The following is a 13,164-nucleotide window of genomic DNA, read 5'->3' as shown; positions in this document are numbered from 1 at the left end:
AGAATGGCCTTGTTTCATTATATCATTTGGAGGAAAGGCCTTGTTTCACTATATCATTTGGAGGGAAGGCCTTGTTGCACTATATCATTTGGAAGGATGGCCTTGTTTCACTATATCATTTGGAGGGATGGCCTTGTTTCACTATATCATTTGGAGGGATGGCCTTGTTTCAGTATATCATTTGGAGGGATGGCCTTGTTTCACTATATCATTTGGAGGGATGGCCTTGTTTCACTATATCATTTGGAGGGATGGCCTTGCTTCACTATATCAATTGGAGGGATGGCCTTGTTACACTATATCATTTGGAGGGATGGCCTTGTTTCACTATATCATTTGGAGGGATGGCCTTGCTTCACTATATCATTTGGAGGGATGGCCTTGCTTCACTATATCATTTGGAGGGATGGCATTGTTACACTATATGATTAGGAGGGATGGCATTGCTTCACTATATCAATTGGAGGGATGGCCTTGTTACACTATATCATTTGGAGGGATGGCCTTGTTTCACTATATCATTTGGAGGGTTTTATTGGTTTTCACACAAATTCTGTTTTTCGTAAACACAAGACATGTAAACGACCCTACTTAGCAGACCTCTATTAATTATTATTATTTCCATCAATCAAGACCTTTTCTTTCAGTAAACATCAGAGAACTCCATGCTAGCCATCTAAGGGCTAAATATCAAAGCATTGTAATTTTAGGTCCTTTGATTAATCAGCAATAGTCATTAGAGATTTTTAAAAACAAATCAGACCTATGTAAACACAGAAGTTAATTTATTTCACACAAACTTTTACAGGATTCATTTCAGGATGCTGCTGGCCGAATATCCCTAAACCAAATCACATAAGAAAGCCTAATTGAAGAAAAACAGGACAATGGGCAGACACCTGACATCCCTTCAAGGCATAAACCCAATTGTCATTCTGGCAGGTCAGCTAAAAAAACAAAATAACTCAAAACTTAAATGTAAATTTATTAAGCTGAATTTTTTGGCAGATTGTCAAAACACCAATATATTACATTTAAACCAAAATATCAAACAAAAGTTTTCTTCATTGACATATACAGCAAAAAAACTGCAGATATAAATAACTGTGGGACAAGTCTATATTCCAAAATATCTTCAAAAGTCTGTATTTCTCTTTGTAATAAGCACATCACATAATATCACTACAATAGTAAATCCAAACTAGACACACTTTTCTGTGCTGTGCCAGGGAAATTGGTCCCATCACCTGAATAAAGGTAAAAATTTTTTCGAACATCCTACAACGTACAAGGATGAAAAATCAAGGTCAATATTGTTAAATCAAACTCAAGGCAAATGTGTGTTTCTTAACGCTCATACACATTTATCTACTGTATTTGTGATGGAGTGGATCACTGTCAACAAAGCTTCGAGCGACACAGCAAAGAAGCCAATTCTATAGTGTCTAAATTCAAAACTTTTCAACCAGGTGTAAAATAAATAAAACCAGATTTACTGAAATATAGCAAATATAGTTTACTGGTCCTATACAGAAAAAGTTGAAGATATTCCTCATTATTAAAAGTTAAACCTGATACAAAATTTTACTTGTCTACTCTACCCATTTAGAGAATAATAATAACAATAACTATGAAATGCTGCAGGATTTGAACATAATAGGTTTAACCATGGTAACTGATATCTATATGGTAGGTCTACTGTAACAGCTGTTAAGATGTTTTCATATTTATTTTGGAAAATGTTCTTCAGGTTGGTGATGTCAATAGAATTAAAGTTCTTTAAACACAACCAGTAGAAGATTTCAGTGTGACTTTTCAATGACTACACGGTCACCTTTATCACAGAAATGACTAATGTGGAGCGTAGTAGCACTGACGTATGTATTATACAAGATGGTAAAGAAAAGGTTGTTGATTCCGTATAATCTCACACACTATGTATGTCAGTGTTAGTACGCTTCACGCTAGTAATCTGTTTGATGAAGGAAACTGTGTAGTCATCGTAACATCACACTACAATCTTCTACTGGTTGTATTGTAAGAACTTCTGTTTTCACATTTTCTTCATACAGATCTTAAATGTGTTCCCAACCAATAGAAAATAGCTCTGACTAATAAATAGGAATTCTGGATATTGTGACAAGTATTATGCATGAAATGTTTATTGCTTCCATAGGTTTGCCTTAAAAATAATTTATATGCTAGAGATGTTTTTTCCATGGTAAAATTGATTCCATCTTATTGAATGTGATGAGTTCTTACATAGCTTCTCTTTGCTATTTATCTATACATATACATACCACATGTTATGTGATAACATAGAGTGAAAATTAGAAAGACTACACTAATCTTACAAGTAAATACAGCTTGTATTGGCACTTACAGATGAAGAATACACTCAGATCCTTCAGAAAATACTGCAATTCATGTAATATTTTCAATTTGTAGAGTTATGATTCTTGGTTTAATTTCAAGAGTTATCTCCCTTCATTGTCTTAAAATGTTTGCCCTGCCAAAAGCCCTAGCTACCAAAACATTACCTCTGACTCAAAGTTATGGGGTGGGTTTATTACAGGATCCCAGGGAGCCAACACATTACCTTGGACTCAAAGTTATGGGGTGGGTTTATTACAGGATCCCAGGGAGCCAACACATTACCTTGGACTCAAAGTTATGGGGTGGGTTTATTACAGGATCCCACGGAGCCAACACATTACCTTGGACTCAAAGTTATGGGGTGGGTTTATTACAGGATCCCAGGGAGCCAACACATTACCTTGGACTCAAAGTTATGGGGTGGGTTTATTACAGGATCCCAGGGAGCCAACACATTACCTTGAATTCAAAGTTATGCGGGGGGTTTATTACAGGATCCCAGGGAGCCAACACATTACCTCTGACTCAAAGTTATGGGGTGAGTTTATTACAGGATCCCAGGGAGCCAACACATTACCTTGAATTCAAAGTTATGGGGTGGGTTTATTACAGGATCCCAGGGAGCCAACACATTACCTCTGACTCAAAGTTATGGGGTGGGTTTATTACAGGATCCCAGGGAGCCAACACATTACCTTGGATTCAAAGTTATGGGGTGGGTTTATTACTGGATCCCAGTGGGCCAACACATTACCTCTGACTCAAAGTCAGGAAGTGAGTTTATTACAGGACCCAAGAGGGCCAACACATTACCTCTGACTAAAACTCAGGAAGTGAGTTTATTACAGGACCCAAGGCTACTTTTGACTCAAAGTTATGGAGTGGGTTTATTTCAGAATCCCAAGGGGCCAACAAATTACTCTGGCTCAAATTTAGACGATAGGTTTATACAGGTTTTTAAGTCTTCTGAATAGTTATAAATATGGGTAGACTAATTGCCAGCCATGGTCTTATATTGCAAAATATCAAAATATTACATGACTGTACAATGACTAAAGATGAGACTTTCATCAACTGATGAAGGTTGAAAAAAACTTCTTGGTATTTGCTGAGAACACAACTGCTCTCCTTTTACCTAAGGCTGCTTCAACAGCGAAAATTTGAAATGTTGGAACAGAATTGCTCCTGTATGAAATAAGGACGCCTCTGCTGATCTTATTTCACTAGTTATTAAGTCTGGAAAAAATCCATTCAAATATTTGCCGTTCCATCACATTCATACTAGAAATTTTGCATTTAGAATTGTGACACCAGTTTGCTTGATGAGTTAAAACTGTTTTGTTGCATCAACAAAAGCAGTCATTCTTGTCAGAATAAAGAACTAGTCTATAAAGGCCACTCAAGGGAGCAGAGAAAAGTGGCCTTTATACACAGGTGACCTTAGTATAAAGGTGGTCTTTAGACAGGCTGGTAAAGCTGTTGAATATTGCTTTGACTGTTCTATATACTTCATGAAATGATTTCATACAAGCAAGATAAATCATATATTCTGAATATAATATTTTGTTATCGTTGGGGTAAGCTAGAGACATAAAGCACATCAACAAATAAAGAACTCAATCTACTGATAAAAAAATAAAAATTACAACATTTTACCATATACATATAATATATACAATGTTAATTACCTCAGCTATGCAAGCTTAGAGATACAAAAGTCAACAATTTATGCGAAATATACATATATATTATGCAATTTGATGCAATACATCATAAATGGAAAATGAAAGTATCATGCTATATAAAGTTTTTCCATGATTCTGTCAGCAGTATCTATCGGTAAGGAAGCTTATATATGAGTGTTATATATATATGAGATTAAGTCTTTTACACTTGGTATTAGGCCATGATATTTACTGTACTCTAATGATCTTAATTGATGCATTAAAAAAGAAAATGAAATGGCCACACCAGTATTCAAACCCAAGACTTTGGAATTCCACATTTTGTTCAATAAGAAATTTTAACATACAATAGTAAACATACATACCCTGGTTACAAAGTTGTGTTTAGCAACACTTCAAATTCATGTTCAGGACTTGTAATCAAGTCTCATTTTAAACACACATGTAATCCAACAGAGTACACAAGTATTGCTCCAGTTAAATCAATCTGACAATGGTTTACTTGTTAATGATATGTTTTGTGTTCTCTGTTATTCCATACCAAATAAAAACAACAGGAGGTTACACTTTGACCAGTTGAGTCAATGAATTAGTTAATATATTTCTGTAGCAACGTGTGAGTGCTATGTCAAGGCAGGACCAACACTCAAAATAATCAAGAGATTAACATTGACAAACTTTCTTATACAAAGGGCTATAACTCTCCATTGACAATGTAATTTCATTATCTGACAATCTGCTTTCCAAAGAAATGTAAAACTTTGTACTAGATATTTTCCAGTGGTGAACAAAATGTCAAAATGTTGTGTATAGCCATATTTAACAATATTCCAACTTACAGTAGATTACAAATTGCAAATAACTGTATAACGTGAGTTTTGTCAGAAATTTCCTTGTTTATCGGTCCTGTAGTATGGACATCATTAACACAGAGGTGTACATTTTATTATTTGAAATACTAGTGAACAGGCAGAGTTTGAGAAATTAATTTTACAGTTTGTCCAGACATAGGTGTCAAAATTACTCTTCCCAATTAAATATTGAGACCTTCCAGATAAGTGGTGGCTAGGTAAATGAGGCTAAATATTGGGACGACAAGATTAGTGGTGAACGAAGCTGAATACTAGGACAACCCAATGAATTGTGGCTAGGTGAAAGAGACTGAATGTTCAGAAAAACCAGATTAATGGTAGTTTGGTGAAAGAGACTGAATATTCAGACAGCCAGATTAGTAGTGGTTCCATGAATGAGACTACATATTTAGACAACTAGATAAGAGAAGGGTTGGTGAATGTGGCTGATTTTCAGGACAACTGAGTGGCTGGGTGAATGAGGGTGAATTTTGTGACAACCAGATTAGTGATGGTTTAAATTTACCTGGTAATAGAGAACCTTAACTGATAAAACATTCAGAGCAGAAAAAGCAAATTTATCATACTTAGGAATTAAAAAAAAAATCATTTAATGTGTGAATGTGCAAAGTATGTATGTAAGTATTTCAAATGCATAAATAAGTCATATCATGAAGCGATATTAACTGCACAAATAGGTCATGTATTGTAAAGCGCATTAGATTTTGATTGAACTCAACCAAAATACAATGTTAAGTACATCTAGATATCTAAATCTCATTAGTGATGGACTGTAGAAGTGAAAGGTTTCCAATTTTTTAAAGTTAAGTCTCCTGTTCCAGAAAACCTCTGATTTACTTCTACAGAGGGCACCACTGTGTTATCTCGTTGACAAGTCCTGCATGCCCTCCGTCAGTGACCTTGGTGAGGAATTTCGTTTCTTGTATGCATTCTGGGCTTCTATGGGAAGCATGCACTTCCCATCCCAATGAGCCTTGTGGAAAGAATGTGACTGAAAACAAAATGGTTTCTTAGTACATTTACCAATGCATAGTAAGAAAAAGTCTTTAAAGTAACTGAACCTTAGGAAAAAATTACCTAGCACAAATAAGTACTGTATTTTCCAGTCTATAAACCACACCAGAGTGTAAGTTGTAAGGCTGATTTTTACGATTTTTTTCAATTTGATCCACAGATAAGACGCACCAGAATACAAGCTGTATCCTTTCTTATGTAACAGTATCTTGACCAAAGTTTGCTGATAAAACAGACAGCGAAATCCATCTTATCACGATTGTCAGTTAAACATTTAATGTAAGTTTGGAAATGAATTAATTATGCACAGATAATTCTTTATTTCATTGATGTGTTTCAAAAATATAAAATAGCAATTATTGAACCTGTTTGGCTTGGAAACTTTCAAAGATTGTCTATACACAGAAATAGGGCTTGATGTTATGTACTGTTTACTTAACAATATCTCCATCTGTGTCTGTAATGTTAAATTTAAGTGAAGACCCCTGAATGCTGACAAAATTCTTCTAGTCCCATATTATTTCTTGTAAGTTACATGAAGCCATTCTTATTGTAAACAAACATAGTGATTGTTCTAGAATTTGACCTCATGACCTATCGATCCCATGATGCAACAGGCTATTGTCAACTTCCACTTTGGTTTTGAAAGTGACTATGAACATTTAAAAAATGTTGTGATTCATATGAAAAGGTATGATTAATAAAATCCACAAGAATGTTAATTTTATTTCAATCTTAAAATCATCTTCATTAAATCACTAATTTTTATTTTTTTATAGAAGCATGACATGTTACAGCAATCAAAATGATCAGGGTGAGAGGTCACGCAGGTCAATAGTGCATGTGATATCCATTGTCAAAATGACCATTCCAAAGCCGATATCCAGACAATAAGCTTCTTTTTTTTTTATGCTGGTGATTTTTTTCAGCTACATATAAGCTGCATTGGGATATAATCTGCATGCCCAACCAACCGAGGAAAAAAGTTGCGGTTTATAAACTGGAAAATATGGCAACCAACCTCTTGAACTTAAAGAAGTGACAACTGAGACATAACATACTTTCTTTAAAAAAAATCCTTGGTCCAATAGTTATCTACTTGAAAATATGCTATCAATCTATTGCTACTGAGAGCAAAGTTTTTGCAATGCATTGATAAGTTGACCAATGGTTACGCCACTTTTTTTTAACAAAAATTTCTTAATTACATTGTACACTGTCAAGAAAAGTAAATAACAACAATGATAAATTATATTTTTAACCTCATACATCACTCTGAATTTTACTCTTTACGTCAAACTTACAATCTTGACATCCCGGTTCCAGACCTGGTTACATTCCCCTCCACATATAGCACAGGGTCGGGTCATGTGATGGCCATCACACTCTGGACAATCCTTACTGTACTTGCCCTCGTACCAGCATTGACCACATCTAAACAGAGGAAAATTAATGATTGTACCGAGTCAGCAAAAAGAGTTAAATGAAACCTATGTAACAATACAATATTGTGATTACAGACAAGTGGGTGTGGTCAACATTGGAATTAGACCTATGTAACACTACAATATTGTGATTACAGACAAGTGGGTGTGGTCAACATTGGAATAAGATCTATGTAACACTACAATATCGTAATTACAGACAAGTGGGTGTGGTCAACATTGGAATAAGATCTATGTAACACTACAATACTGTGATTACAGACAAGTGGGTGTGGTCAACATTGGAATAAGATCTATGTAACACTACAATACTGTGATTACAGACAAGTGGGTGTGGTCAACATTGGAATAAGATCTATATAACACTACAATACTGTGATTACAGACAAGTGGGTGTGGTCAACATTGAAATAAGACCTATGTAACACTACAATACTGTGATTACAGACAAGTGGGTGTGGTCAACATTGAAATAAGATCTATGTAACACTACAATATCAATATCGTAATTACAGACAAGTGGGTGTGGTCAACATTGGAATAAGATCTATGTAACACTACAATACTGTGATTACAGACAAGTGGGTGTGGTCAACATTGGAATAAGATCTATATAACACTACAATACTGTGATTACAGACAAGTGGGTGTGGTCAACATTGAAATAAGATCTATGTAACACTACAATACTGTGATTACAGACAAGTGGGTGTGGTCAACATTGGAATAAGATCTATGTAACACTACAATACTGTGATTACAGACAAGTGGGTGTGGTCAACATTGGAATAAACATCTATGTAACACTACAATATTGGAATAAGATGATGGGTGTGGTAACACAGAGAAGTGATTACAGACAAGTGTGTGGTCAACATTGGAATAAGATCTATGTAACACTACAATACTGTGATTACAGACAAGTGGGTGTGGTCAACATTGGAATAAGATCTATGTAACACTACAATACTGTGATTACAGACAAGTGGGTGTGGTCAACATTGGAATAAGATCTATGTAACACTACAATACTGTGATTAAAGACAAGTGGGTGTGGTCAACATTGGAATAAGATCTATGTAACACTACAATATCGTAATTACAGACAAGTGGGTGTGGTCAACATTGGAATAAGATCTATGTAACACTACAATACTGATTTTAAAGACAAGTGGGTGTAGTCAACATTGGAATTATACCTATGTAACACTACAATATGATTACAGACAAGTGGGTGTGGTCAACATTGAAATAAGACCTATGTAACACTACAATATTGTGATTACAGACAAGTGGGTGTGGTCAACATTGGAATTAGACCTATGTAACACTACAATATCGTAATTACAGAGAAGTGGGTGTGGTCAACATTGAAATAAGACCTATGTAACACTACAATATCGTAATTACAGACAAGTGGGTGTGGTCAACATTGGAATAAGATCTATGTAACACTACAATACTGTGATTACAGACAAGTGGGTGTGGTCAACATTGGAATAAGATCTATGTAACACTACAATACTGTGATTACAGACAAGTGGGTGTGGTCAACATTGGAATAAGATCTATGTAACACTACAATATCGTAATTACAGACAAGTGGGTGTGGTCAACATTGGAATAAGAATCTTGAAAGAAAAAAGTTTATATTTTCACCTTCTTAAAATTGTCCATAAATTAATGGTTCCTTAAAAAGGTAAGACGGTAAAACTAGAATGACAAATTTCAAATTCCAAATAAACTTCAAAGAAACACAAAATCAAATGTTTGGCACATTGTTAGATTCTTAAATTTTTTTTGTTAACCAGGGAATATCAGTTTAAATCTACATCTATATAAATTGTTTCCTGCCTTAATCAGACGATATGATGATGATGAGATCATTGAACTGCAACAACTTTTTCAATGCCACTATGTTTGCTTGTTTAGACTTGCCCCATGATATATCTAGAACTACCTTTATGTCTAAGCATGTTCCTAAATTGCAATAACTACTGTGTACAACATTACATTTACTAGTAATCATCATTGTGGTGTCAATATTCATGTGTAAACACTGACTGCCAACAAAGAAAAAACTTAATCAAAACAGGAGAATACTACTACTATAACACAATATCAGATACTCAGAACAGCATACATGTATTCTATAAAAAGTGGCATAGTATTTCTATAGCCAAAATAAGTACATCCTCTCCATAGATGTAATAAACATGTGTACTTACAAATGACAAGTATCAATTTTCTTTTGGTACTGCTCTGACTTCATCATCTCCTCCACTTCAGTCTTTGTGTAGTCTTTGCCTTTATCCTCTGACTGTGGCACCATATAGAATACACTCGCTCGAGGACCGTTTAATAGTTCATCTGTATCAGTTCAAAATCATTTCACAATTCAATGCTTATCTATTTGGTGATGCATCATATTATCTACCAGTAAAATGACATATTAGAATTAAGAGACACTTCTTCTTTCTATTCTTTATTTTTTTGTCCACTGTAAAAGAATTTGAAATGCTTGATCTCAGACCTGGCAGACACTGAATATGTCCCAGAAAATCAAAGGCCAGGAAAAATGGTTGCACCTCATGGTGCATCATTTGAAATATAGAAACATTTGACCAGTGTGGTAAGATCTTAATCAAGTTTTGTGATACATGTACAGAGGAGATCCAATCCTCCATTTACATCACTTGGCACTTCCTTCCCCAGAGACACTCCATGCTAGATAGATAGTAATTCAATATTTTCTTTTAAGAGAATAGTGAAGCTCGTAGCTATTCAACCCTAGATACATATAGGACCCCGTCTTTGTACTAAAACATGTATTTGAAGTAATGCAAAAAGATGAAAGTCACATTTAGACAGATTGCAGGCTGTCAACCAAGTCTTCTTCAAAATATAGGAGGAATATAGGAACATTTTTTCAACAAATATAGGAGTTTTTTGCTAGTTTTAAGGCAATATATAGGAGTTTTCCAAACAAAAATTGTTTCATTCAAAGGCATTTATACTAACAATTCTTACCTTCACTTACTGTTTCTATATTAATAAATTATTAAAAACTACCTTAAAGTAACCATTCACTACAACAGCATCACAATCCAGGCAGAAAGCTGCTGCGTAGATCATCATCATCATCATCATCTGAATGGGTGCCTAAAAGGCCAATACCTGTTGTACTGCCTCGCGAGGTGCCCGTACAGGCAACAAAGAATCATTTTCTGGTGGCTGTTAATGCTGTTGAAGACTTAAGAATTCTCTAACTTGTAAAATAAAGAAGCCAAAAGAAGTATCAAAGAAATATTTACAATCTCTACATCTATCAACAAACAAATTTCCTGAAAAATATAGGAATATTTTTCTAAAAATAGGAAAATAATGGAAATAAAGAAGGTCTTTTAAAATATAGGTTTTTGATCCAAAACATTGGAAAATATAGGAATATAGGAATCGGTTGACAGCCTGAGATCAAAATACGTCTTTTTGATTACCTAGTATTATGCAAGTATGTCAGCGTGTTTGATATGAGATTTTCAGTATTGTACAATGTTCCAACATTAACATGTAATGGAAATAATACCAATATTCTATGATAGTGACCAAAATAGAGTCCAATTATCAATACATCTTCAATATCAGAGATTAAACAATCCCAGTCTCTTTTGATCACACTCAGTAGATATGAAATAACACTCACAAGACAATGATACAGTATCACTTGATAGATAGATATATAATAGATTTAATAGCCTTTATGGGTGTAACAGTATGGTCGAATCAAATCATGATATATCATGTTACACTACTAGATAGATCTAAAGTAGATTTAATAGCCATTAAGTGTGTAACTGTATGACTGAAGCCTATCGTAATTTAACATGATGCATGGAGACTGTATCACGATATGTATCACTTTCATGATTTTTACATAAATTGTGTCTCTCTGTTCAGAAATGGAAAACCATCACAAAGGATAAAAGACATGAAAAACATAACACGATCTGACCCACTGACACAGGATCTCACAAAGGCTTAATTTTACAAGCTCTTACAGGGTCTTATGGACGCTTCATCTTTGCAAGTGTTTAAGTTAAAATAAAAGTGAGAGGCCATTGCTAGTTTAGCCACTAAGAGATTGATATAAAATGCTGAAAATTTTAATATCTAGATATGTGTTTTTGTACCCTGTATGTGCTACATCATTTTTGTGTATTGTAGTATACCAATACACTGTCACACCTCTAACAGCTATACAGTACCTTCTCCTTCTGTGACCAAGTTTATGTCCATGGGAACATTTTCTTCCTCTGCTTCATCTCCATCATCAAATCCTTCGTCTCCATCATTACTCTGCCAATCACCATCCATGTTGAACACTGGCTGCAATACATGACATGTAAAATACACTAATAAATTAAATGAATACAAATGATACAGAAAAGAAAAAAAGTATGTTCCTATTCAGTGTCCTGAAAAAGGAATTGAAACTAGGTTTTAATTTTCATGTATTAATAATCCATGGTCAGATCTCTGCCAACTAAGCCAATGAGGCATCACTTTCCATCAGTCGACTGTATTAGCACCATTATGTACCAAACTGACCTTCTTCTTCTTCATCAAAATGGTATCAAGAATCACGATACAATGAAAAATCTGATTTACCACTGACTGAGCTATGAATCAAACATGTTTTAAAATTATAAGCATGACATTATGAATCCATATAACTTTCAAACTCTTTCAAAAACAGATCTAGACATGATTATATTTTTCTAACACCGTGACACGTGTCTCATCTGTTGAGTATGCATTATAGACAGAATATGTATTTCATCGATCGATGAAACATCTTGATATGAAACATCTTGTTAAAATTCCGTTCCAGCAGTTTTTGAACATTAAACAAGTAGGACACAGCCCGTCACATAAGTAATAGTCCTGCATTTGAGAGATAGTTACTTCTTCGAGTAATGAATCAGTTTATCACTTGCAGCGTCCTTCTTAAATAGAAATACATCAAGTTTGTTTTAGAAATGGTAACAAAAAATAGTGAGGCGTTGGGCCCAACTTCTTGAACAACCATTTGTATCGTGTAATTTTTAAAAGGATGACCACTTTCAATACTCTAATGCTACCCAAAAGCATAATGTATTGCTTATTTTGGGGTTTTTGTATGTATCATTGGTACAGAGTATCTTGAACGCAATTTCTTAGTTTCTTAAGCATAAATAAATTTAAATAAAACATAGACGATATAAAAATGTTACCAATCAAGCCCTCTCTGTCAAAAATTGTTTACTTCCGGTCGGTGTTTCTGATTATGGCTAAATAGTTTTTTATCAATAACAATGTCTTACATTTAATTCGTCGTTTCGAAACATCATCTAAATCTTACAGTACCCAATCCAATGGATATAAAATTTATAAATAAAGTTTGTTAGAAGGTAAAGCTTTACGACATATCCCACGCACTTTCCACTTACGGCAATATTGAGGAAATGGCGCTACTTACGAAAGAAAAAATTAGCCGAGATATTTATTGTATAATTATCAATATATTTTATTCATTTTTAACTATTTCACTTTCCTTTCATACATATTTCATTTGACTTTATTTGAGGAATTGATCGTGATATATCTTAAAGAGATGCCTTCATATGCATAATAGACCGGATTTTTACTTGTGTTGTTTACGTTCCAGTGGGTTTCTGTGCTTTTAGCTGGTGTCCAGTCATTACGCCATCAAGAAAGCCGTACTTTGTACTT

General features: G+C 34.4%; 1 protein-coding gene across 1 annotated transcript; it reads right to left on the bottom strand.

Moving 5' to 3' along the window:
• Positions 1-3,947: 3,947 nt before the first annotated feature.
• Positions 3,948-11,766, bottom strand: LOC132557152 (uncharacterized). The gene is made up of 4 exons (XM_060221644.1): positions 11,658-11,766; positions 9,621-9,762; positions 7,252-7,381; positions 3,948-5,924 (listed from the first exon to the last, which is right to left on the bottom strand). Exons 1-4 carry the CDS (start codon positions 11,764-11,766, stop codon positions 5,793-5,795), a joined length of 513 nt encoding a protein of 170 aa, XP_060077627.1. The 3' UTR covers positions 3,948-5,792.
• Positions 11,767-13,164: the final 1,398 nt, after the last annotated feature.

Source organism: Ylistrum balloti, unplaced genomic scaffold (genome assembly GCF_031769215.1).
Source record: "Ylistrum balloti isolate Yb309-2 unplaced genomic scaffold, AGI_CSIRO_Ybal_v1 Utg370634, whole genome shotgun sequence".
Lineage (NCBI taxonomy): Eukaryota > Metazoa > Mollusca > Bivalvia > Pectinida > Pectinidae > Ylistrum > Ylistrum balloti.
Note: the sequence above shows the minus strand (reverse complement) of the source record. Positions and strands in the feature narration are given on the sequence as shown.